This window comes from Scyliorhinus torazame, chromosome 20 (assembly GCF_047496885.1).
Source record: "Scyliorhinus torazame isolate Kashiwa2021f chromosome 20, sScyTor2.1, whole genome shotgun sequence".
NCBI lineage: Eukaryota > Metazoa > Chordata > Chondrichthyes > Carcharhiniformes > Scyliorhinidae > Scyliorhinus > Scyliorhinus torazame.
In genome coordinates, this window is record NC_092726.1 from 14,735,032 (window position 1) to 14,762,329 (window position 27,298).

The 27,298-nt window shown below is 47.5% G+C and overlaps 1 protein-coding gene across 1 annotated transcript; it reads left to right on the top strand.

Annotated features, from left to right (window-relative positions):
* The first annotated feature begins 324 nt into the window (after positions 1–324).
* Positions 325–26,098, top strand: pold2 (polymerase (DNA directed), delta 2, regulatory subunit). The gene is made up of 10 exons (XM_072485743.1): positions 325–700; positions 2,374–2,495; positions 3,404–3,527; positions 10,162–10,276; positions 11,097–11,295; positions 12,488–12,568; positions 18,251–18,408; positions 18,613–18,740; positions 19,009–19,110; positions 25,155–26,098. The coding sequence occupies exons 1-10, from the start codon at positions 475–477 to the stop codon at positions 25,307–25,309; spliced, it is 1,410 nt and encodes a 469-aa protein (XP_072341844.1). The 5' UTR covers positions 325–474; the 3' UTR covers positions 25,310–26,098.
* Positions 26,099–27,298: the final 1,200 nt, after the last annotated feature.

Here is a 27,298-nt window from a genome sequence, read left to right on the forward strand (position 1 = left end):
AAATTCAGGTTGGACTCAGCAGGGCAGGGAGAGAGAAATAGAGTTAAGCTTTCGGCGTCCCTGTGTCACTTCCAGCATCCGCAGAATTTTGCTTTTATCTGGGTGTGGACCGCAAGCTGGGAAAAGGGCGGGAAGGGGCGGGCGACAGCGCACGCCATGCCGCGTGATCCTGTCGCCTGACGAGTCCCTGCCCCTCAGTGACATGGCGGCTCTCCGCTTGGTTGTGCCCCGCAACAAGATGGCGGCCTCCGGCCGGCCAATGGCAGAAGAGGGGGCGGGGCGGCCGCGCTCGTCACGTGTGGCCGCGCTCGTCACGTGCGGCCGCGCGCGCGAATCTCCCGACGAAAAGCCGTCCGATCCTCGGCGTGACTGGAAACACAGAGAAGCGAATCGGTCGGCGCAAAGGAGGGAGAGTCGACAAACAGCACCGGCCCCCCCCCCCCCCTCCCCCCAACGCCCTCGCCCCGCGCGGTCATGTTTTCTGAGAGGGCGGCCCAGCAGGGCCCCACCCTGCTGTCGGCCCCTCTCCCGGAGCAGCCGGGCCCCACCTTCCAGCGGGTCGCCACCTCCTCGTACGCCAACCGCTCGGGCCGCTTCCAGATGGGCCAGCGCAGCTTCCAGCGCCAGTACGCGCACATCTACGCCGCCCGCCTCCTGCAGATGCGGCCGCTGCTGGAGGAGACTGCCCGGAAGAAGTGGGGTGAGTGAGGAGGGCAAGTCAGTGCCTGTCACTCCGACCATTGTCCCTCTGTTGTTTACCCGAATCACAGTAATGCAATAATAATAATGTGTGCCTCTGCCTATCATTTATGCAATGCTTCATGTATAATCTCTAACTCTGCTGATGAAGGAGCAGTGCTCCGAAAGTTAGTGACTCCAAACATGTCTGTTGGACGTTAACCTGGTTTGGATTGGATTGGATTTATTATTGTCACGTGTACCGAGGTACAGTGAAAAGTATTTTTCTGCGAGCAGCTCAACAGATCATTAAGTACATGAGAAGAAAAGAAAATACAGATTACGGCAACACAACATATACAGTATAACTACATAAGCACCGGCATCGGGTGAAGCATACAGGGTGTAGTGTTAATTGGGTCAGTCCATAAGAGGGTCATTTAGGAGTCTGGTGACAGTGGGGAAGAAGCTGTTTTTGAGTCTGTTCGTGCGTGTTCTCGGATTTCTGTATCTCCTGCCCGATGGAAGAAGCTGGAAGAGTGAGTAAGCCGGGTGGGAGGGATCTTTGATTGTGCTGCCCGCTTTCCCCAGGCAGCGGGAGGTGCAGATGGAGTCAATGGATGGGAGGCAGGTTCGTGCGATGGACTGGGCGGTGTTCACGACTCTCTGAAGTTTCTTGCGGTCCTGGGCCGAGCAGTTGCCATACCAGGCAGTGATGCAGCCCGATAGGATGCTTTCTATGGTGCATCTGTAAAAGTTGGTAAGGGTGAATGTGGACATGCCGAATTTCCTTAGTTTCCTGAGGAAGTATAGGTGCTGTTGTGCTTTCTTGTGGAGTAATACTTCTTACTGTGCCCACCCTAGTCCAACATCGGCATCGCCACATCATATAATATCTACACACTGAAATATAGAATCTGAGTCTGTAATCATAGAATTTACAGTGCAGAAGGAAGCCGTTCGGCCCATCGAGTCTGCACCGGCTCTTGGAAAGAGCACCCTACCCAAGCCCACACCTCCACTCTATCCCTGTAACCCTACCCAACACTAAGGGCAATTTTGGACACTAAGGGCAATTCAGCATGGCCAATCCACCTAACCTGCACATCTTTTGACTCTGGGAGGAAACCGGAGCATCCGGAGGAAACCCACGCACACACGGGGAGAATGTGCAGACTCCGCACAGACAGTGACCCAAGCCGGGTATCAAACCTGGGTCCCTGGAGCTGTGAAGCAATTGTGCTAACCACAATGCTACCATGCTGCCTTTCTAATATGTAATAATTAGTGATTGTAATATGAATAATGTACCATGTGTACACTGCATAACAATTTAAACATGGATATAATGAGAGAATCTGCTGCACCTAATGACTTACCCATTGTTTGACCCTGTCACTGTCTTTTGAAGCACGGTGAAATGATATATATGTAATCCAGTGATTGAATCTGCTGCTGATTTTTGATAGGTGGTTTAAGATTATTACAGGCTTTCAAAGCGGCTCCATCTATCATTCGCGAGACAACCTGTGCTCATTGATTGATCTGGGTTGGTGGTCGTCACACGATTGGAGGCAGTTCGTATCTTGGCGCCTTGTGAACATGCCCAAAATGAAATCCCTATGTACACTCGTGTAAGTTGAACCTGTCAAAAGCAATGTCTCTAGATCCATCCTTCCGCATTATGTTTTACAGGAGCAGACGTGGCACTGAAGAAGCTGTGTGAGCTGCAGTTAGGGGAAAAATGTTGTGTGGTTGGGACACTCTTCAAACAAATGGAATTAAAACCATCCATCCTGAGAGAAATAAGTGAGGAGGTAGGAGCATGTCTTTGGGACACAAACCACACTGACCTTGTGGAGAATGACTCCATAAAATCTCCTTGATTCAGCACCTCAGCCTTTGCTAATAATCCTTTTCGTTGGCCAACAAGTGGAGACCAGAAAACTGATTTTAAATTTTTTTACTGAGCATCAAACCGTCTGTTCCTTTCTGCTGCCAAGTATCGATGATTGGAGTATCATGATCACTGTGGTAATACTCAGATATATGGACGACTAGAAATGTCCTCTTAATTTAATTGTCATTCAGAGTAGATAGATAGCTGATGTTCGCAAGTTGAGTTTCAAATTTAAAAATGAATAAATTTAGAGTACACCATTCTTTTTTCCAATTAAGGGGCAATTTAACTTTGCCATTTTACCTACGCTGCACACCTTTGGGTTGTGGGGGGTGAGACCCACACAAACACTGGGAGAATGTGCAAACTCCACACAGACAGTGACCTGGGTCCTCTGAGCCGTGAGGCGGTAGTGCTGACCGCTGCGACACTGTGCCACCCCCAGTTTAGATTTGACTTAATCAGATCAATAAAGATATTTCTCTATGTTTCAAGAATAAAGTGAGTCAAGTTTTCCTTTTTTGTACTATCTCCTTTCTCCGTTTGATGTCTTATTACTCCTGGAGCTGGGAGATTAGGTGCACAGTTCATTATTTTGCTCCTTGTACTCAACTGCCCAATTATGACTCTTCTGATGTTCTCTGATACTGGGCGTTGCTTTTGATGATTTCATGTGGCTTTGTATTGAAAACCGATTGGAGCAGCACTGATCCCTCTGGGCCTAGCATGTTGGTATTTCTTGTGGCATGTTAACATTCCGTGACACTAAATTAGGAAGATTAGTTGTTTTCCCCCAAAATGCTAAATCCTGTCTTTTTGTTTCAGCACAACCTTTTGCCGCAACCAGTACGGACAAAATACACAGACGAACTAGATGAGCTTATTCTGGAGGACGAGTTGCAACGAATCAAATTGGAGGGAGAGATTAATATCCAGAAATTTGTTACAGGTATGGTTGAACAATGCAAGTCTCTTCAAGAGAAAGGCTTCCCTTTTTAGAGGTGCTATGATAACTTCTGGGCAGGTAAAATGATGTGGAGGTCCTTGGGGCAGCAGAGCTAACCACTGCGCCACCGTGCTGCCCTATGGTGATTGTGCATTAAGGGAGTTGCAGAACTGGGCGACACTTCTAATACAGCACAGAAGAGGCCCTTTGGCGCATTGTCTGCACCAACGCATGAAAAACATCTGACCTGCCTACCTACCTAATCCCATTTGCCAGCACTTTTCCCACAGCCTTGAATGTTATAACGTGCCAAGTGCTCATCCAGATACATTTTTTAAAAATATATATATTTTATTAAAGTTTTTCAATCACAATTTTTTCCCCCTTACAAATCAAAAAAGAGAAATTAAAAGTACAAGTAACATGATAACTACAATCTAACATTGAGTAACTAACTAACATGGTAAACTAACCAAATAACATAAAGTGAAACTCCTCCCCCCCCCTCCCAGAACCCAAACATCTTACCCCCCCTCCCTCCCTTCCCCCCCCCCCCCCCCCCACACCCCCCTGGGTTGCTGCTGCTGGTCATCTATCTTCCCTCTAACGTTCCGCTAGGTAGTCGAGGAACGGTTGCCACCGCCTGGTGAACCCTTGAGCCGATCCTCTCTGCGCAAACTTCATCTGCTCCAGTTTTATGAACCCCGCCATATCGTTTATCCAGGCCTCCAGTCCGGGGGGTTTCGCTTCCTTCCACATGAGTGTAAAATCCTACGCCGGGCTACTAGGGACGCAAAGGCCACGACATCGGCCTCTTTCGCCTCCTGCACTCCCGGCTCATCCGCAACTCCAAATAAAGCTAATCCCCAGCCTGGTTTGACCCGGACCTTCACCACCTTCGAGAACTCTCCCGTCACTCCCCTCCAATACCCCTCCAGTGCCGGGCACAACCAAAACATGTGTGTTGTTTGCCGGGCTTCCGCCGCACCTCCCACACTTGTCCTCCACTCCGAAGAACCTGCTCAACCTTGCTCCCGTTATGTGTGCTCTATGCAGCACGTTAAATTGGATCAGGCTAAGCCTGGCACACGAGGAAGAGGAATTTACCCTGCTTAGGGCATCAGCCCACAAACCCTCCTCAATCTCATCCCCGAGCTGCTCTTCCCATTTTCCTTTCAGTTCGCTCACCATCTCCTCCCCCTCTTCTCTCATCTCCCGGTATATCTCTGAAACCTTGCCCTCCCCGACCCACACCCCCGAAAGCACTCTATCCTGGATCCCCTGTGTCGGGAGCAGCGGAAATTCCCTCACCTGTTGTCTTGTGAACGCCCTCACCTGCATATACCTAAAGAAATTTCTCCGGGGCAGCTTATACTTTTCCTCCAGCGCTCCCAAGCTCGCAAAGTCCCGTCTATAAATAAGTCTCCCACTCTCCTGATTCCCAACTGGTGCCAGCTCTGGAATCCTCCATCCAGCCTCCCTGGGGCAAACCTATGGTTGTTCCTAATTGGGGACCCCACCAAGGCTCCCAACACCTCTGTCGCCTCCATTGCCCCCAGATACTTAATGTTGCCGCCACCACTGGGTTTGTGGTAAAATTTTTTGGTGAGAGCGGTAGTGGAGCCGTCACCAGCGCTTCTAGACTCGTCCCTTTACAGGACTTCATCTCTCGTCTTTTCCACGCCGCTCCCTCTCCCTCTATCATCCATTTACGAATCATCGCCACATTGGTGGCCCGGTAGTAGTCGCCCAAATTCGGCAGCGCCAGTCCCCCTCTGTCTCTACTACGTTGTAAGAACCCCCTCCTTCCCCTCGGGACCTTCCCTGCCCACACGAAGCTTGTGATGCTCCTGTCTATTTAAAAAAAAAAAAAGGCCTTAGTGATCAGTATAGGGAGGCTTTGGAACACAAATAGGAACCTCGGGAGGACCATCATCTTAATTGCCTGCACTCTGCCCGCCAGTGACAGCGGCTGCATGTCCCACCTTTTGAAATCCTCTTCCATTTGTTCCACCAGTCGTGTCAGATTAAGTCTGTGTAAGGTTCCCCAGGTATCGAAAGTTTCTTTCCACTCTCCTTAGCGGTAGGCCATCTATCCCTCTACTCTGGTCCCCAGGGTGTATCACAAAAAGTTCACTCTTTCCCATGTTAAGCCGATATCCCGAGAAATCTCCGAACTCCCTCAATATCTGCATGACCTCTGTCATCCCCCCCCACTGGGTCCGCCACATACAGCAGTAGGTCATCCGCGTAGTGACACTCGGTGTTCCTCTCCCCTCTAATCACCCCTCTCCATTTTCTGGAGTCTCTCAGCGCTATGGCCAGTGGTTCAATTGCCAACGTGAACAGTAATGGGGTCAGCGGGCATCCCTGTCATGTTCCCCTGTATAGTCGAAAATACTCCGACCTTTGCCGACCCGTGACCACACTTGCCGTTGGGGCCCCATAGAGGAGTTTGACCCAGCTAACAAACCCGAACCCGAACCTCCTCAGCACCTCCCATAGATACTCCCACTCCACCCTATCAAATGCCTTCTCTGCATCCATTGCCGCCACTATCTCTGCCTCCCCCTCTACTGGGGGCATCATTATCACCCCTAATAGCCGTCACACGTTGACATTTTGTTGTCTCCCCTTTACGAATCCTGTCTGGTCTTCGTGCACCACCCCCGGGACACAATCCTCTATCCTCATTGCCAGCACCTTTGCTAGCAACTTGGCGTCCACATTTAGCAGTGAGATAGGCCTGTAGGACCCGCACTGCAGCGGATCTTTATCCCGCTTCAAAATTAGCGATATCGTCGCCTCTGACATTTGTCGGGGGTAGGGTCCCCCCTTCTCTGGCCTCGTTAAAAGTCCTCACCAACAGCGGGGCCAGCAGGTCCACATATTTTCTATAAAATTCCACTGGGAACCCATCTGGTCCCGGGGCCTTCCCTGCCTGCATGTTCCCCAGCCCCTTGGTAACCTCGTCCACCCCAATTGGTGCCCCCAGGCCTTCCACCTCCTGCTCCTCCACCCTCGGGAACCTTAATTGGTCCAAAAACTGCCGCATCTCCTCTTTTCCCTCGGGGGGTTGGGACCTATAAAGTCTTTCGTAAAAGGTCTTAAACACCTCGTTTATCTTCCCTGCTCTCCGCACCGTAGCTCCCTTTTCATCTCTAATTCCCCCTATCTCCCTCGCCGCTGTCCTCTTTCGCAGCTGATGGGCCAACAGGCGACTCGCCTTTTCCCCATATTCATATCTCATCCCCTATGCCTTCCTCCACTGCGCCTCCGCCCTCCTAGTGGTCAAAAGGTCAAACTCCGTCTGGAGTCGTCGTCTCTCCCTGTATAGTCCTTCCTCCGGGGCCTCCGCGTATTCTTTATCTACCGTTAAAATCTCCCCCAGTAATCTTTCCCTTTCCTTCTATTTTCCCTTTTGTGGGCCCTGATGGAGATCAGCTCTCCTCTGACCACCGCCTTTAGTGCTTCCCATACTACTCCCACTCGGACCTCCCTGTCGTCATTGGCCTCCAGGTATCTCTCGATACATCCCCGCACCCTTCCACAGACTCCCTCATCCGCCAGCAATCCCACATCTAATCGCCAGAGTGCACGCTGCTCCCGCTCCTCTCCTAGTTGCAGGCCCACCCAGTGTGGGGCATGATCTGAGACAGCTATGGCTGAATACTCCGTTTCTTCCACCCTCGAGATCAACGACCTTCCCAAAACAAAGAAATCTATCTGGGAATACACCTTGTGAACACGGGAGAAGAAGGAGAACTCTTTGGCCTTCGGCCTAACAAATCGCCATGGATCCACTCCCCCCATTTGGTCCATAAACCCCCTAAGCACCTTGGCCGCTGCCGGCCTTCTTCCGGTCCTAGATCTAGATCTATCTAACCCTGGGTCCAACACGGTGTTGAAGTCTCCCCCCATTATCAGGTTTCCTACCTCCAGGTCCGGGATACGTCCCAGCATCCGCTTCATGAATCCCGCATCATCCCAATTCGGGGCATATACGTTAACCAACACGACCTCCGTTCCCTCCAGTCTGCCACTCACCATCACATATCTGCCTCCGCTATCTGCTACAATGCTCCTAGCTTCGAATGATATCCGTTTCCCCACCAGTATGGCCACCCCTCTGTTCTTTGCATCCAGCCCCGAGTGGAACACCTGTCCCACCCATCCTTTCCTTAACCTAACTTGGTCCGCCACCTTCAGGTGCGTCTCCTGAAGCATAGCCACGTCTGCCCTCAGTCCTTTCAAGTGCGCGAACACTCGGGCCCTTTTAATCGGATAAAATCTTGTTCCAGGTGATCAGCCGCACTGGGGGGCTACCTGCTCCCTTCCCGTGTCGACTAGCCATCACCCTCTCTAGGCCGGTTCCGCGCTCCCACCCGTGGCGCATTCCAGCCCCGACCACCCTTTCTTTAACCAGTTCCTCTTTGATTTCTGCAGCAGCAACCCAGTTATTTCCCCCCCCCCCCCCCCGCTAGATCCCCATCTAGCATGATTGCTCCCCCCATATTACTTCCGAAAGTCAGCTGACTTCAACTGACCCCGGCTTCTCCCGCTCACTCCTTGACCCCCCCGTGTGGGGAACTCCCATCTACCTTGTGCCTATCTTCCCGCCATCACCTTTCTGGCGCGGGAACAAGGACAGTAAGCCCCGTATTCTCTATAGTTGTCCCGCCCCTTGTGGCGCAGCTCCCTCTACCGCCCCACTCCCATTCCCCATCCCCCGCCTATGTCTCTTTCCCCCCACCGGCGCCCACATTTCTTCGTGTGTGTCCCTTCCCAATTTACATCCCTATATACATCGGCATTGTCATTTCCCCTCTAACATCAGTCCCTCAGTTCCGATCCAGTTTCTCGTTTTTAATAAATGTCCATGCTTCTTCCGCCGTTTCGAAGTAGTGATGTCTCTCCTGGTACGTGACCCACAGTCGCGCCGGCTGCAGCATCCCGAACTTCACCTTCTTCTTGTGTAGCACCTCCTTGGCTCGATTAAAACTCGCCCTCCTTCTCGCCACCTCCGCACTCCAATCCTGGTACACCCGTACCACCGCATTCTCCCATCTGCTACTTCGTATCTTTTTGGCCCATCTCAGAACCACTTCTCTGTCATTGAAGCGATGAAATCGCACGATCGTCGCCCTAGGTGGTTCTCCCGCCTTTGGTCTCCTCGCAGGGACCTGATGAGCCCCTTCCACTTCCAAGGGGCCCGAGGGGGCCTCAGCTCCCATTAGCGAGCTTAGCATCGTGCTCATGTAAGCCCCGCAGTCTGCTCCTTCCACTCCCTCGGGGAGACCTAGGATCCGAAGGTTCTTTCTCCGTGCTCTGTTTTCTAGGGCTTCAATCCTTTCAATGCACTTTTTGTGGAGCGCCTCGTGCGTCTGCGTTTTGACCGCCAGGCCCAGGATCTCGTCTTCGTTGTACGTCACCTTCTGCTCCACCACGCGGAGCTCCATCTCCTGGGTCTTTTGTGCCTCCTTAAGCCCCTCAATTGCCTGTAGCATCGGGGTCAGCACCTCCTTCTTAAGCAGCTCCACACACCGTCTTAAAAATTCGTCTTGGTCCGGCCCCCATGTCGCCTGGGCTTTCTCCGCCGCCACCTTGCTCCTTTTTTCTCCTGTCCGTATCTTCGAGGATTCTTCGCGATCTGGCCGCCGCCGCCGATATTTTTCTCTTTCATTGGGGGGGGGGAACTCCCTGTTTTCTCACCCCACACCGGGTTTCATCCTGAAAAGATTCCCCGCTGGGGCTCTTAAAAGAGCCCGAAGGTCCGTTTGAGCTGGAGCCGCCGAAACGTGCGGCTTAGCTGGACATCGCCGCAACCGGAAGTCCATCCAGATACATTTTAGAGGATGTGAGGCAACCCGCCTATCCCACCCTCTCAGGCAGCACATTCCAGACTGTCACCACCCTCTGGGTAAAAATGCTTTGCCTCAAATTCCCCCTTCAGCCTCCTGCCCCTCACCTTGAACTTGTATCCCCTCGTAACTGACCCTTTTTCACCACCCTGTGAACCTGCCCTTCTGCCTTAAGATTCACCTGTTGAATTAAACAAATTGGGGTTTAGAATTCTCTGTCCTGTTAATGACCTGGGCTGAAATGTGTGTGGTTCCTATGGGCGGAAGGTTATGGGTTTGACTTGCCCTTTAAGACATAAGACCTCGAATATGCACCCTTTTCCTTTGAAAAGGTTGACTGCATGTTGATAGTAGAGTGACATTTATGTAGATTTGGAGAGAAATTACCTGCCCTGATGGCCTTGGGAGGCATTTGTAGTCAAACCCGCTGCCCCATAGTGGGGTGGAATCTGAGTCGTTAAATAGTTTCAAGTGGGAGAGAGATATTTCTGATAAAGAACAGGTTAAACGGATGTGGGGAACAAGTGAAATGTTCACTATTTCTCGCCACACATGGTGCCTTACCTGCTCAATATTTCCAGCATTTTGTATTGCGAAACACTCCACCTAATGTTTATTTTTTTAAAGTGAATTCTTGCTGTGTTGATTCTGCCTCTCAGCAATTCATGTGAGATTATTGTTTGATATCGTTGTGCTAATTATTGTGATTCACCGCAGTTGGTGTCACAAAGAGCTGATAACCTGAATCTTACATTTCCTTGTGGATTGTTTTCTAGGAGCAGTTGTTGCATTATTTGGCACTGAGCAGAGTGATGGAAAATTCGTTGTAGAAGAGCTTTGTACTGTTGACCTTCCACCACAGCGGCATGTGGCAGGACCCGATACTGACAGGTGAGGGAATCACTAATTTTGAAAAAGGAATTTTTTGGAGTTTAGAAGAGTGAGAGGGGATCTCATAGAAACTTAGAAAATTCCATCAGGATTAGACCGGGTAATTCAGAAAGAATGTTCCCGATGGTGGGGGAGTCCAGAACTAGGGGTCATAATTTGAGGATAAGGGGTAAACGTTTTAGGACTCGGGCGAGGAGAAATTTCTTCACCCAGAGAGTGGTGAATCTGTGGAATTCGCGATCACGAAGTAGTTGAGGCTAAAACATGTAATTTCAAGAAGGAATTAGATATAGCTCTTGGGGCTAAAGGGGTCATGGAATCTGGGGTGGGGGGGCAGGATTAGGGTATTGTACTTGATGATCAATCATGATCAGAATGAATAGCGAAGCAGGCTAGAAGGGCCGAATAGCCTCCCCCTTTCTATGTTTCTATTAACTTCAACATATGCCAATTAGTTATGTGCGTTATTCCGCACAATCCAAATGTCTCTATTCTTTAATGTAGAAGTGGAAAAGATCATTCGGCCGAAAGCTCAATGTTTTTTTATCAGCTGTATCTTTCTGTCTCTTCCTTACTTTCCTTCGGAAATTCTTTCTCTTCTCCTCATCAGTTATTTGATGTATAATAGTAATTTCAGCATTCTTATGGTAACTTTTTGACTGAAAAGTTTCTGTTTGACTGCCCTTTATGTCTAACCTCTCAATTTGAAGACTTTGAGCAACTTGTCTGATGGTTTTGTTTTACTTTACTTGCAATTTTGATATGTCGTTAGAAGTTTGACAAATGAGAATTAATTTTGCATTATTTTGCTGTTTTGGAGGTATGTTTTATTAGCCTCTGGTCTTGGCCTGGGTGGAAAGAATGCTGACAGTCTTCTTGGCATGCAACTTCTGGTTGACATGGTCACTGGTCAATTGGGAGATGAGGGAGAGCAGAGCAGTGCTGCAAAAATTTCCCGTGTGATTTTAGCAGGAAATCTTCTCAGTCGGAATACCCAGAACAAAGACTCCTTCGTCAAGGTAAACAGCTAGAGTTTCAGCAAATGTTCTCCATATTGCTAAATGAACACAAGGCATTATCAAGCAAATTTCTTAATGGAAATCAACAATGCAAACCTTAAGTTCACAAATGGTCTGAAAAGGGCAGACTTTATACATAACTTTATCATTACTCAAAAGAGTTGATTAGTATTGCACTTTTCAGTTTGAAGGGTTGATACTACGTCTAATTTTCCACCGAGAAATATATTGTCGAGGTATTGAGAAAAATAGAACTTAATTTGTCTCTTAAATGCTGTATTTTCATCTGAGGCATCTGTGACTTGGGTTGATTTCTTTATCAGATTGTAATATTAATGTCTCTATAACCAAGGAACATAACATAAGTAAAAGGAGAAAGAGAAGGCCACACAGCCCATCAATCGTGCTTTTAATTTTTTTTTTTCATATTTGAGTATTGCTGGGAAAAAGAGACACCCCACCAAAGCTTTTTGTCTTGCATTCATCTGGACAGAAATGCAAGATGTTCAAATCTCAAAGAGAATAATTTAAACTGTGTGACAAGAAGGTGCTGATTGGTAGGGGAGTTCCCATTGAACAGGTCCACACATTACACCTGTTTCAAATGAAAGAATTGCCTGGGGATGTCCATTCCCTTGTTCATTCCCCATGGCAATGCCTTGAGCCATCAGAGCCTGCTTACCAGGTTTGGATTTAAACAAAGCTTCACTGTTGCCTCATGTATTCGCTATGGTAACGCATTCTCTATGGAAACACCATTATCAATCAGAGTTAAAAGAACAAAGAATAATACAGCACAGGAACAGGTCCCTCGGCCCTCCAAGCCTGTACTGGTCATGATACCAACCTTTGCCAAAACCCCACTTACCAAATAATCAGCAATCTGTTCTCTTGCAGTATAAATTGTTGTTTCCTTTGAGATTTGGCATTCTTGGAATTCTGACCTGTTCATTGCAAGACAAAGTTTTGACAGCGTCTCTCTTTTTTTCAGCATCAAAGTTCTGTACTCCCAAGCGACTGTGTTTCATATTTATGTTCAATGTCCATCATTGGAATGGTTTCATTGCCGTGGCTAGTATGAAGAGCATTGAGATACGTGCCAGGCAGTTGTAGTCCGCACAGCTGTAGTATTTTTTGCATCTCCTTGTCTCATGCTGATATGAAAACTTGAACCCAGAATTTTGTGTTTTAGGCCAAGTACCTAACAAAGAAGACTCAGGCAGCCAGTGTGGAAGCCATCAGAATGCTGGATGAGATCCTGGTGCAGCTGAGTGTACGTGTTTGACTTGGCTTTGTTTGCAGCAGCAGAGAACTATTTCTTTTATTAAAAATATATTTTATTGAAATTTTTTTTTTCCCTGAGCAACATTTTTCCCGCTTACAAAACAAGCGAAACGATAACCATAACAAAACAGAATTTTTTAAACTTTTTAAACAATAATAATAATAATATACAAGTAACAAAACCTGCTGCTGGTCATCTGTCTTCCCTCTAACGTTCCCCGAGGTAGTCGAGAAATGGCTGCCACCGCCTGGTGAACCCTTGAGCCGATCCTCTCAGGGCAAACTTTATCTGCTACAGTTTAATAAACCCCGCCATATCGTTTACCCAGGCCTCCAGTCTGGGGGGTTTTGCCTCCTTCCACATGAGTAGGATCCTGCGCCGGGCTACGAGGGACGCAAAGGCCACGACATCGGCCTCTTTCGCCTCCTGCACTCCCACCTCTTCCGCAACTCCAAATAGAGCTAACCCCCAGCCTGGTTTGACCTGGGCCTTCACCACCTGCGAAATCACTCCCGTCACTCCCTTCCAATACCCTTCCAGTGCCGGGCACGCCCAAAACATATGTGCGTGGTTTGCCGGGCTCCCGCCATACCTCCCACATTTGTCCTCCACTCCAAAGAACCTGCTCAATCTTGCCCCCGTTATGTGTGCTCTATGTAGCACCTTAAATTGAATCAGGCTAAGCCTGGCGCATGAGGAAGTGGAATTTACCCTGCTGAGGGCATCAGCCCACATACCCTCCTCTATCTCCTCCCCTAATTCTTCTTCCCACTTTCTTTTTAGTTCGCCCACCGACTCCTCCCCCTCTTCCCTCATCTCTCTATAAATCTCTGACACCTTGCCCTCTCCGACCCACACCCCTGAAAGCACCCTGTCCTGTATCCCCTGTGTCGGGAGCCGCGGAAATTCCCTCACCTGTTGTCTAGTAAACGCCTTCACCTGCATATAGCTCAAGAAATTCCCCCGGGGTAACTTATACTTTTCCTCCAGTGCTCCCAAGCTCACAAAAGTCCCATTTATGAATAAATCTCCCACCTTCCTAATTCCCAACTGGTACCAGCTCTGAAATCCTCCATCCATTCTTCCTGGGGCGAACCTATGGTTGTTCCTGATTGGGGACCCCACCAGGGCTCCCCGCACCCCTCTCTGTCGCCTCCACTGTCCCCATATGTTCAGTGTTGCCGCCACCACCGGGTTCGTGGTGTACTTTTTCAGTGAGAACGGTAGCGGCGCCGTCACCAGCGCCTCTAGACTCGTCCCTTTACAGGACCTTCTCTCCAGCCTTTTCCACGCCGCTCTCTCACCCTCCATCATCCATCTACGTATCATTGCCACATTGGCGGCCCAATAATAATCTCCCAAGTTCGGTAGTGCCAGTCGTCCTCTGTCCCTCCTGCGCTGAAGGAACCCCCTCCTTACTCTCGGAACTTTCCCTGCCCACACAAAGCTCGTAATGCTCCTATCTATTTTATTAAGAAAGGTCCTCGTGATTAAAATAGGGAGACATTGAAATACAAATAAGAACCTCGGGAGGACATCATCTTAATTGCTTGCACCCTGCCCGCCAGCGATTAAAGGCTGCATGTCCCACCTCTTAAAGTCCTCCTCCATTTGTTCTACCAGCCGTGTCAGATTAAGTCTGTGCAAGGTTCCCCAGCTACTAGCGATCTGAATCCCCAGGTATCAGAAGTTTCTTTCCACTTTCCTTAGCGGTAAGCCTTCTATCTCTCTACTCTGGTCCCCTGGATGTATCACATATAATTCACTCTTCCCCATGTTTAACCTATACCCCGAAAATTCCCCGAACCTCAAGATCCCCCCCCGCTGGGTCCGACACGTATAGCAATAGGTCATCCGCGTATAACGAGACTCTGTGTTCTTCCCCTCTAGTCACCCCTCTCCATTTCCTGGAGTCTCTCAGCGCCATGGCCAGAGGTTCAATTGCCAGCGCAAACAACAATGGAGACAGCGGGCATCCCTGTCTTGTTCCCCTATATAATCGGAAATACTCCGATCTATGACGACCTGTAACTCCGCTTGCCGTTGGTGCCCCATAAAGTAGTCTAACCCAGCGAATAAATCCGTTCCCAAACCCAAACCTCCTTAACACTTCCCATAAATACTCCCACTCCACCCTATCAAATGCCTTCTCTGCGTCCATTGCCGCCACTATCTCTGCCTCCCCCTCCACTGAGGGCATCATTATCACCCCTAATAGCCGTTGCACGTTAACATTCAATTGTCTCCCTTTTACGAACCCTGTCTGGTCTTCGTGCACCACCCCTGGGACACAGTCCTCTATCCTCGATGCCAGCACCTTTGCTAGCAGTTTGGCGTCCATGTTCAATAGTGAAATAGGTCTACAGGACCCACACTGCATCGGCTCTTTGTCCCTCTTCAAAATTAGCGATATTGTCGCCTCCGACATTGTCGGGGGTAGTGTCCCCCCTTCCCTGGCCTCATTGAACGTCCTTGCCAACAACGGGGCCAACAAGTCCACATATTTTCTGTAGAATTCCACCGGGAACCCGTCCGGCCCCGGTGCCTTCCCTGCTTGCATGCTTCCCAGTCCCTTAATAACCTCGTCCACCTCAATCGGCGCCCCCAGGCCTGCCACCGCCTGCTCCTCCACTTTCGGGAAGCTCAATTGGTCCAAGAACTGCTGTATCCCCTCCTCTCCCTCTGGGGGCTGAGACCTATACAGTTCTTCATAAAAGGTCTTAAACACCTCATTTATCTTTCCTGCCCTTCGCACAGTGTCTCCCCTTTCATCCCTAATTCCTCCTATCTCCCTCGCTGCCCTCGCTGCTGCCCTCTTTCGCAGTTGGTGCGCCAACAGGCGACTAGCCTTTTCTCCATATTCATACCTCCTCCCCTGTGCCTTCCTCCACAGTACCTCCGCCTTTCTGGTGGTCAGAAGGTCAAACTCGGTCTGGAGTCGTCTCCTCTCCCTGTACAGCTCCTCCTCCGGGGTCTCTGCAAATTCCCTGTCCACCCTTAAAATCTCCCCCAGTAAACTATCCCTTTCCTTGGCCTCTGTTTTCCTTTTGTGGGCCCCAATAGAAATCAGCTCTCCTCTGACCACCGCTTTTAGTGCTTCCCAGACCACTCCCACAGGGACCTCGCCGTCGTCATTGACCTCCAGGTATCTCTCGATACACTCCCTCACTCTTGCACACACTCCCTCATCCGCCATCAGTCCCACATCTAATCGCCAGAGTGTTCTCTGCTCCCTGTCCTCTCCTACTTCCAGGTCCACCCAATGTGGGGCATGATCCAAAACCGCTATGGCTGAGTATTCAGCTTCTTCCACCCTAGAGATCAACGACCTTCCTAAAACAAAAAAATCTATCCGGGAGTACACTTTATGGACGTGGGAGAAGAAGGAATACTCCCTAGCGCTGGGTGTAAGAAATCGCCATGGATTCTTCCCCCCCTCCCCCCCCAATTTGGTCCATAAACCCCTTAAGTACCTTGGCCGCTGCCGGCCTTCTTCCAGTCCTTGAGCTGGATCTATCTAGCCTCGGGTCCAGCACCGTATTGAAGTCCCCTCCTAAAATCAAATTTCCTGCCTCCAGGTCCGGAATACGCCCCAGCATCCGTCTCATGAACCCCACATCGTCCCAATTTGGGGCATACACATTAGCCAACACGACCTCCATTCCCTCCAGCCTACCACTCACCATTACATATCTGCCTCCACTATCTGCTACGATGGTCTTTGCTTCAAATGTTACCTGTTTCCCCACCAAAATGGCCAACTCTCTGTTCTTTGCGTCCAGTCCTGAGTGGAACACCTGTCCCACCCATCCTTTCCTTAGCCTAACTTGGTCCGCCACCTTTAGGTGCGTCTCTTGGAGCATAACCACGTCTGCCCTTAGTCCTTTCAAATGCGCGAGCGCTCGGGCCCTTTTTATCGGTCCATTCAGGCCTCTCACGTTCCACGTGATCAGCCTCACTGGGGGGCTACCTGCCCCCCTCCCGTGTCGACTAGCCATTACCTTCTCTAGGCCAGTCCCATATCCCGCCTCCGCGCTCCCGCTCGCTCCCCCAGCGCCGTATTCCGCCCCCGACCACCCTCTCCAGCCATTTCCTTTTGGATTTCCGCAGCAGCAACCCAGTTGTCCCCTTCCCCTCCTCCCCCCGCTAGATCCCTATCTAGCTTGATTGCTCCCCCCATATCACTTCCGTAAGTCAGCTGACTTCAACTGACCCCGGCTACTCCTGCTCGCTCCTCGACCCCCCGGTGTGAGGGAACTCACATCCGCCTTGCGCCTGTTTTCCCGCCTTATTCTTTCTGGCGCGGGAACATCCCTTTACCTGACCCGCCTCTTATGGCGCAGCTCCCTTTCCCCTCCCCCTCTCCTTCCCCATTCTCCGACTATGTCCTGCCTCTCCCCCCTCACCGGCGCCCACATTTCCCCAGTGTCCCCCCCCCCTTCCCTGTTTACTTCTCGATTAACTTTCACCATCCCATTAACAAAAACAATAATAACAACAATAACAGTTCCCTGCAGCATCAGTCCCTCAGTTCCGGTCCAGTTTCTCTTCATTGATGAAGGACCATGCTTCCTCCGCCGTCTCGAAATAATAGTGTCTCTCCTGATGCGTGACCCATAGTCTTGCCGGCTGCAGCATCCCAAACTTCACCTTCCTTTTGTGCAAAACCTCTTTGGCTCGGTTGAAGCTCGCCCTCCTTCTCGCCACCTCCGCACTCCAATCCTGGTAGATCCTTACCACCGCATTCTCCCATCTGCTACTCCGCACCTTTTTAGCCCATCTCAGGACCTCTTCTCTGTCCTTAAGGCGGTAGAATCGCACGATTATCGCCCTCTGTGGTTCTCCCGCTTTTGGTCTTCTCGCCGGGATCCGACTTGCCCACTCCACCTCCATGGGGCCCGCAGGGGCCTCAGCACCCATCAGTGAGCTCAGCATCTTTCTTGCGTACGCTCCACAGTCCACTCCTTCCACACCCTCCGGGAGACCTAGTATCCTAAGGTTCTTCCTTCGCGCTCCATTTTCAAGGGCCTCAATCCTGTCAGCACACTTTTTATGAAGTGCCTCGTGCGTCTGAGTCTTGACCGCCAGGCCCAGTACCTCGTCCTCAATACCTGACACCTTCTGCTCCACCACGCGAAGTTCAGTCTCCTGGGTCTTTAAAGTCGCCTTAAGCCCCTCAATTGCCTGTAAAAACGGGGTCATTACCTCCTTCTTAAGCAGGTCCGCGCACCGTCTCACCACCTCGTCCTGCTCAGGCCCCCATGTCACCTGTGGTTTCTCCACCGCCATTTTGTTCCACTCCCTCTGACCTTCTAGTTGCAGATTCTTCGGGCTGCAGCCGCCGCCGCCGGTTTTTCCCTCCGTCGTTCGGGGGGGACTCCCTTCCCTCGCGCCTCGCACCGGGTTTTTCGGCTGTCAAAGTCCCCGTTGGAGCTCTTAAAAGAGCCCGAAGTTCCGTCAGAGCTGGAGCCGCCGAAACGTGCGGCTAGCTCATCCCTGCCGCAACCGGAAGACATCAGCAGAGAACTATTAACTAGTTGGGGGATAGTGGATCTTTGTGTGCTTTGTTTAAACTGTGTGTAAAGCTTGACAGATCAGGGTTGCCCACATGGGTGTAGGTTAAGTAATTTATTCAAAGGCAGAAATGTTATTTCTCTTTTCTCACTGCAGGCTTCGGTTCCCGTCGATTGTATGCCTGGAGAATTTGATCCGACGAATTACACCTTGCCACAGCAGCCGCTCCACCACTGTATGTTTCCGCAGTCTATTACCTACCCCACAATGCAGCTCGTCACCAACCCTTATGAGGCAGACATTGATGGAGTTAGGTATGGATACTGGGAACAAGGGAGTTTAAGAATTGGGTTGTTTCAAGATTAAATAGTTTAGGGTTTTGGCAAACATGGCTCTTGTATCCTGGACGTGGGATATAAAGTTAAAATCTCAATTCTAGAAAGTGAAGCAAAATATATATGGTAATATATTTTATGAAACCAATTTTGAAGGTCTAAATTTGGAATCCTTGTCTTTAGGTTCCTCGGAACAGCTGGGCAGAATGTCAAGGACATTTTCTATTATAGCAGTATGGAGGATCACCTTGAGATCTTAGAGTGGACTTTACAGATTGGCCATATGAGTCCCACTGCACCTGATACCCTTGGTAAATATCTCTTTTCTCCTCCCATTTATAAATATTGCACTCAACCACTTGAGGCATTTTATAAAGAAAATTCTGAGTGTAATGTTCGGCTGAAAGGCAGTTTTTATAAATAGATGGTATCTACTCTTGGCTAGTATATGATGTTGATCTGATGTGCACTTTCCCAGAACATAATGTCCTAAATTTATCCCAATCGTATTTACTATTCTGATGACTTGACAATGTTTCAGATAGGAAATTGACTTATTTTCTTTCTGTTTATTTCCAGGATGTTACCCGTTCTACATGAATGACCCATTCATTTTGGAAGAGTGTCCACATGTTTACTTCTGTGGCAATGCACCATCATTCAAATCAAAAATTGTGAAAGGTGAGGACGTGCTTTTTTTTTTGTTTTTTTTTTGTTCGTTCATGGGATGTAGGCATCGCTGGGTGGGCAAGCATTTATTGCCCATCCCTGAAGGCACTTGAGAGGCCACTACATTGCGAGAGAAATTACTCGAGAAACTGTAATGTTCACTGTCAAACTGGAAACATTATTTTGTTTCGGCAGGAGATGGGGAAGAATGTTGAGTTGCAGGATTGGAAGGACTGTTAAAGTACAAATGATTTTAAGCAGTTAATGTGTGTTTCTCCTTCTTCGGTGATCACCCATTAACGAGTATGATTGACTGCCTCAGAAACTCTGTTACTCGTCATGAGTTTTGTGGGTTCTTGCATTGCTGATGAACCCAATCCGAGAGCTGCATCTTCAACTGCGTGCTTCGCAGTTGTTTCTGGGAAATAGGATCAGTTCTTGGACTCTCGATCCCTGGTATTCCTTTTTTGGACTTCCGATTGCCGTCGGGTGTCCTTGATTAATTCTGTCCCTTCAGTCAGGAAGTTCCTCCAAGTAGGTTTCTTCTGAGCAAATCTTTCATGTGTTGATGTCTATGTTGCATTTCTTAAGGTAAGTCTTCAAGGTGTTTTGGCCTCCTTTTGTTCAGAAGCCTTCCTTGAGCTGGGCAAAGAAGATTTGCTTTGGCAGTCGAGACTAAAAAAAGGTCAACGACAATTAAATGAACTGGTATCTTTTATTTCCACCTGAGCAAAAGCCATCTCCGGCCAGGATGCACTTTTAAATATCATTAGCCAACACAGGAATTACTTGCTGTAGGGAGATGTCTTGGACAAACCAGATTCTTGCCTCTGTCAAACTACGTTTAACTTACCAGCATTTGGCAAAAAAGCTGCTCGTCGGTACACATACCCAAAAAAACTGACCTGAAACTCAACACCTGACTGCTCCAGCCCCTGGCTCCTTCTATCATCTTTTGAAAGCTAAACACAATGTCTCTAATTATCTATTCCCCAGGGAACCGTTTTTAAACAATTCGATTCACCCAACTTTTATGACGCTTTAATGATGCATTCAACTTTTTTTCCTATTAAAACTGATCAGGTTCTGACTATCTTTCAAAGAAGGATTTTAAAAAACTTTACTGCATCAGTCACAGACAAACTCAAGCTTTTAACCCTGACTGAACCAAATACATTTAAGACAATATATTTGAAATTCCTACATTGTTAAGAATTCTTTTAAAGTGTTCTTTCCATCCAAGATTGATGTTTTCTCTGTCTCTCAAGAGGGTTCTGTCCTTACTCTGCACAGGTTTGAGGCCTGGGGTATTGGGTCCATATATTGCTTTCGTGGCACTGGAAGCGCCGGGTGTCATGCTAGTCAGCGAGGAGTTGCAGCTCCTTGGCTTCTTTCTCAGTCCACCATTGATTATTGATTTTCCAAGTTTTTCTTTGTATCTCTACCTTGGCTAATTGATGAATTCTCCTCTTTGCCTTGCTGGTTATGCTGTTTTGTCAGGAACGAAGAGCTTTCCACTTGTCGATAAGGTCTTGGATGGTGTGGTTAAACCAGTCTTTGTGTTTCCTGGCCTTGTAGCCGATGGTTTTATCACAGTTTGTGACGGCCATCTTCAGTATTTCCAGTTTTCCTCTACTCCATGAGAGTGGACACCTTGGAGATTTTGTAGAAGATATTGTTGGAAGTTCACTAGCATGCCTGGCTCTTGAAGCAGCTCAACGTTGATCCTTTTTCTGAGCTGTTCCTTCATCCTCCGCTGCTTCTGGTGGAGTTTGATGAACATGGAGGAATGGGTGAGCTGGTGGTCATTGCAGCAGTCATCTGCATTGGAAATCGCTTTGGTGATGACGGCGTTCTTTTGGTCTCTGGATTGAACAATGACAAAGTCGATCATGTGCCAGTTCTTTGATCATGATTGTCTCCAAGAAGTCTTGAACTTGTCTTTTTGGCAGAACCGTATGTTCGTGATGACAAGCTGGAGTTCTGTGCATTTGGTGAGAAGGAGAAGCCCGTTTGAGCTGCAATTCCCAACTCCTTCCTTTCCAATGGTTCCTTTCCAGAGTTGGCAGTCCTTTCTGACCCTGGCATTGACATATCCAAGGAGGTAAGTTTGGTGTCCGGGGTGGATGAGAAGCCTTCTTTGGATTTATCATTGGCATCATGGGTTGGAGCAGAGACAATCACTACTGTTGCTTGCTGGCTCTTGGCAAGTTGTCGACCAAGGGTCATTGGGTGCTCGTTGATGCCGATGGGGAGCTCTGAGATTCGGTTGAGGAGTTTGTTCCTGAGACTGAATCCAATTTCATGCATCCTGGGCTGATCCTCTGGTCTCTCCAGAAGGAGGTGTAACCACTACCATCTTCCCTCAACTGCACTTCGCTTGCTCTTCAGGTCTCCTGCAGGGCAACGACATGAGTTGATGGCTAACAAGGGCAGCTCTCCATTCCGGTCAGTTTGTTTTGCTCATTATCCCTAAGGGTTCGTAGATTCCAATTCAGATAAACTTTTGACTTTCTGACCACAGATAGATGAGCTTGCTAGATGCGGTTTTCTAGCCAGGTTGGGAATGCAACAGAATTTTTAGGGCACATTTCATAGTCCTTATCCATGCGGGGTGAGCAGAGTGAATCCTGAAAAGGGATGCTCCGTCTTGAGGAAAGCTGCCAAAATACTCCCCTGTTCCTCTTCCAAGAGTGAGACGACTGAATCAAACTCGATCGCCAATGTGCTGGTCTGATGTTAGGAGCTTCCAGAACTCACGATCCTGTCCCTGTCACCTCTCGATGGAGTTGATCCAGTTCCAGTGGCAAGGGAATGTCAACGACTGGGAGAATCTCCCTACCGCTGCAGCCTTCATCCGCCATTGCAGCCGTTAATGCAATATGACTATCTCCTGCCTGATCCACCGTTGAGGAAATGTTTTGGATTGCTTTGTCATGTGAGAATACCTTTAAGAAATGGGTGTTTAAGAAATGTACCTTTAAGAAATGGATATTATCAGTGATGTCAGAGTGTGAGTGGAGCTGGGCTGTCTGTCAGCTTTTTACTTTCATTTTTGAGCAGGCTGCCGGGTGTGTTTTAGTTTTGTTATCAGTATTGGAGCTGAAGCCAGACCTAGCAGGTGTACTGCTGTTCTCTCTACCATCAAAAGACCATCTCTTGATCATTTGGTGAATTCAGAATTATAAATGTTCTCAGTAATGAATGTAAACCTAATGTGCTTCTGTTGAAAGGTGTTTCTTCTGTTTTCTGGATGTTGTTTGGGAAGTTATTAAGGATTACTTAGTGTTGTATTCTTTGGGGGTTGTATTTGAATTAATGGTTGCTAAGATGTTCACGATGTTTTAAAAAGATTAACTTGAGCTCATAGAATAAACATTGTTTTGCTTTATAAAAAAAAAAAAAAAAAATACTTTTCCATTTCTGCTGCACCACACCTGTAGAGTGGGCCGTATGCTCCCCATACCACAATCCATTAAAAATTGTGGGTCAGGTGAACTCCATGATATACTTTGGGGTTCTCTAAACCCTGGCCCGTAACACTCTTTATTGGGTTAAAGTCCAACAGGTTTGTTTCGATGTCACTAGCTTTCGGAGCGCTGCTCCGGGATTGACCTGGGATTCATGTCACATTACATTCATCCCCCACCATCTGGCCTGCAAAATCCTACCAACTGTCCTGGCTTGAGACAATTCAGACCTCTTTAACCTGGGGTTACCCCATCTCTGGATCTGTAAAGATTTAATCACCTGCTAATGCTCGCATTCCTAGCATTGTTTGGCATCTTTGAATTTGTCTATATATGTGTTTCTGGAACAGACCTCTTCATTCACCTGAGGAAGGAGCAGCGCTCCGAAAGCTAGTGACATCGAAACAAACCTGTTGGACTTTAACCTGGTGTTGTAAGACTTCGTACTGTGCTCACCCTAGTCCAACGCCGGCATCTCCACATCACTCTTTATTGGGTTCCTCCCCTCCGACCTTAGCGGCATGGGTGACCCTGTCAGGAGCTTAAGACTCCTGACTGCATTGCTTTCGGGATCAATGCAACCTTGAAGCCTCTCCACCACAGCAAAGAGGCAATCCAAGGAAAGGTACTGTGTGCTACTACTCAGTGTTCAAGAGTATGGACAGTAAGGAATTCTTTGGGGATGTAACATTGTGACAGCTTGACAAGAAATCAATTTCTGTCAGGATGGAGAAGCATCAAGGTCAGGGATGTCTCCTGTTTGAGATGTTTTACTGGTTTTTGGTTCAATCATTCTGAATGTCAAGTTTCTGAACCCTATTCTCTTCAGCTACGCAAGAGCGCCTGTGTGATGATTGGGACTATTGAATGAATATATATCCGGCACTATTTCCTTTGAGACAAATTGAGGTAGTTGCTAAGAATTGATCTTGTTTTTCTTGTGTTGCTCTACTTAAAAGCCATGAACTGTATCTGTGCAATTCACTCACCTAAAATGAACCATTGAGTTGACCTCCAATTGCTTACTCTGACACTGGAAGGTATCAATCTTCAGAGCTGACAATGACTCGACAAATCATAGGATCCTTACAATACAGAAGGTGGCCAATCGGCCCATTGCGTCTGCACCGACCCGCTGAAAGAAAACCCTACCCAGGCCCACAACCCAACCTATCCTTTTGGACATGGGCAATTTAGCAAGGCCAGTCCACCTAACCGGCACATGATTGGACACGTAGAAAGCATATATCGCAATGAATTTAGTGGCTTAATCAGCCAGTTCAAAACACAAATCACGAAGGCCTGGAAAAACTTAACCAATGATGAAAGTCTTGTTCAATTGATCATCATTTATTTTTGTATTGATTGGCTAATCCACAGCACAAGGTTGAGGAAATCCACTCACAGATTTAGCCTTGATGACTCTTAAGAGATTAGGCACCTGATAAGCAATTACAAGATTGTGAAAAGTAATTTGAATTGGAAGTTGGCAATAGGCGCATTGCTGCTGACTGTAAAATGTAGTTTGTAGCGGTAGAGAGTATTATTTCAGGGATACAGAAGGAATGATACATGAAGTAGTGAAATATGAAACTTGGAAAGAAAGCATTTTTTTTGATTGATCATTATCATGGTTTGCAAGTCAGCATGGAACTTTGAGAAAGGGCCCTTTTGTGAGATGGCTGTTCTGGCATACCTGGGTATGCAAAGAGAGGAGCAAGGAGATTGTGGGGGTATCCTTGTGTTGAAACATTATTGTGAGAGGTCTGCATCCTGCCAGTCTGCACAATTTTATCTCCCATCAGCACTTAAGCTTTCTGTACATTGCTACTTTTTCATTTTTTGCTTTTGACCCCTTGGAGCTATTCGTCTTGTTTCTTGCTTTCACATCAAATCCATCCTTTTTGTCTCTTGCTGATATCACCTCTACCATGTAAACAATTCTTCATCTAATCACATCACGTCTTCATCATCCGTGTATTTATTTCCCTTTTCTGTTTTTTGTTGCCTCTTGGCATACTTTCAGAATTTTCTGATCTTCATCTACCATATTTTGTTTTCTACTGTATAATTTAATTGCTGAATATATAAGAGCTCATGGCTTCTTTGGAGCAACAGCTCTGCAATATGTGAAGGGATCTACTCAACAGACAGTTATTGAAGTTCTTGAGTCTGCGAGCAGCCAATGGATGTATTCACTTTCAAAATGGTCCCCATTTGAGAAAACTGTTGCAGGAATCCCAAAGCATGTGACAATTGTTCAGCTTCAAAAACCTGCATTGATTTTCTGAAGAAACCTCTAATGTGTTACCAGTTTTAATGTTGCTTTGTCATTCCATCTTGCTGCCATTCATCTTGACCTTCTGCAGGGAAGGGAGCCTCTGTTTTCATCAGTGGAAAAGATGTAAGTTTCTGGGCTGCAATGTTAATCCCTTCGTTATATTTCTGCTGGCAATAGAGAACAAAATAAATCAGAAACAACAAAAAGAAACAAACAGCTGGATGTTTTGGGCTACACTTCAATTATGTGCAGAGATTTGTTGTCAGATTTGTGGAGTAATTGAGGAAAATACTCTCTGTTCTCAGGTGTGGATGGACAACAGGTGCTGTTGGTTGCTGTTCCAGAATTTTCGACAACGCAGAAGGCTTGTCTGGTGAACCTGCGGACTCTTGAGTGTCAACCAATCAGTTTCTCTGCTTTCTCTGAGCAGGATGATGTTGAGATGGATGTCAGTCACTGAGCACGCAAATGCTTTTAAATGGTTTCCTGAGACTTTTTTCCTCGTGAGACTGTTGCCTCTCAGTCTGTTGCAGCAATCAAGGAACAAAATGCACATGGTGCACTTCAGAGTGAGCAAACGGGAGTGCTGCACATCTTTTACAACACTGCTGCTGTTGGTGCGCAAGGCAGGGATGTGGGAGAAATGTGCCGTATGATCATTTTCATTTGAGTTCTTCACACTGCCCCAGAAGATAGACTGAAATAATACATGTGATGCTGATGTTTTGCACCTGTCAAAGGTTTGTTTTCCAAAATGCAAAATATATTGTTGACCGCATGTTTATTTCATGGAAACATGCTGAAATTCTCAGACTTGATCCCTGAGGGTTACGATGCATGAACCCTCTTAAGCTAGTTCGTGGAACAAGAGTGAAACCCTGAACTCGAAGCCAGCACTCTGTGATGTGTTTTTATTTCTCATTGGGGTTTCTTAGTATCTTAATATTTTGCTGTTTTGAGGAAAGTTAGAAGCACCAACCCTTCACTAGTACCCTCACTTCAGAAAATTGGAGGAACTGCATAGATCTCCATACATGATTACCTAGAATAGAAGGCAATGTCTGTTTGGTGTGTGTTGCGTGTCCCATGTCTGGACCATTTTTTGAACAATTTTTATGATGTGAAGCATTTGATGGAATTATTTTTTAACTATGTAAATGTTGATCCATCATGTGTATAACTGGATGTACAATTAAAAGAAAAATGCCTTTCATCGGGCCTAACTTCTTCCTGAAGAAATACAATTTTACATGTATCCTTCTGGCTTTCCTTTTGTCCTGATGCATAGTCTGCTGTTTGGTGAAGTCCACCCGTCTAATATCTTGGGAAAAGGCTAGGAGAACTTCAGTGCAATAGGTCACTGTTTACTCAGTTCTGGAGATGTGCCATTTGTGAGTCATGGAACTTTTGAACTCCTGTTGGAGTTGGATTTCAATCTAATAGTGCAGAGATGGGCTTTAGATTGGTTTCACAGGTCGGCGCAACATCGAGGCCCGAAGGGCCTGTACTGCGCTGTAATCTATTGTTCTATCTTAAATTCCAAAACATTTAGCTGAGCTGAGATTACTGGAGTTCATTGGGACACATGTAAGCTTAATAATCTTTATTGTTGTCACAAGTAGGCTTACATTAACACTGCAATGAAGTTACTGTGAAAAGCTCCTTTTCACCACATTCCTTCGCCTGTTCGGGTACACAGGGAGAATTCAGAATTCTCAGCTGGTACGGGAATTGAACCCGCGCTGCTGGCCTTGTTCTGCATCACAAACCAGCTGTCTAGCCCACTGAGCTAAACCAGCTTGGGAGACGAGGTACTGTATGACTGCTGAATATACTAATAAAACATTTAAGCAGGAAGATAAATGCTTCAAAGAAGTAAGAGAAAGTATAGAAATGCTTTAAAGAAGTAAGAGAAAGTATATAAAGAGTAAAGGAGCAAACATATATATAAATGTACTTTGATAAGGCATCACAATGAACAAATGAGTAAGCTCATAGCATATGAATTCAGGACTAGAGAATGAATAGCCAAGGTTGCAAGACAGAAAGCAGAGAATATGTTAGTATATGGATGATAGACGGTGTAAAGTGGAGTTGAGCAACCAGTCTTATTCAAACAACAACTTTACCACCTTTAGCAGCTGCAGGTTCGGGGAACAGCTGAAACGATTAAACATCAGTGTTACAAAGAAAAGTACAGCACAGGAACAGGCCTTTCGGCCCTCCAAGCCCGTGCCGACCATACTGCCGTCTAAACTAAAATCTTCTACACTTCTGGGGTCCGTATCCCTCTATTCCCATCCTATTCATGTATTTGTCAAGATGCCCCTTAAACTTCCCTTATCCCTGCTTCCACCACCTCCTCCGGCAGCGAGTTCCAGGCACCCACTAACTTCTGTGTAAAAAAAAAAAAAAAAACAACTTGCCTAATGCTTCTCTAAACCTATGC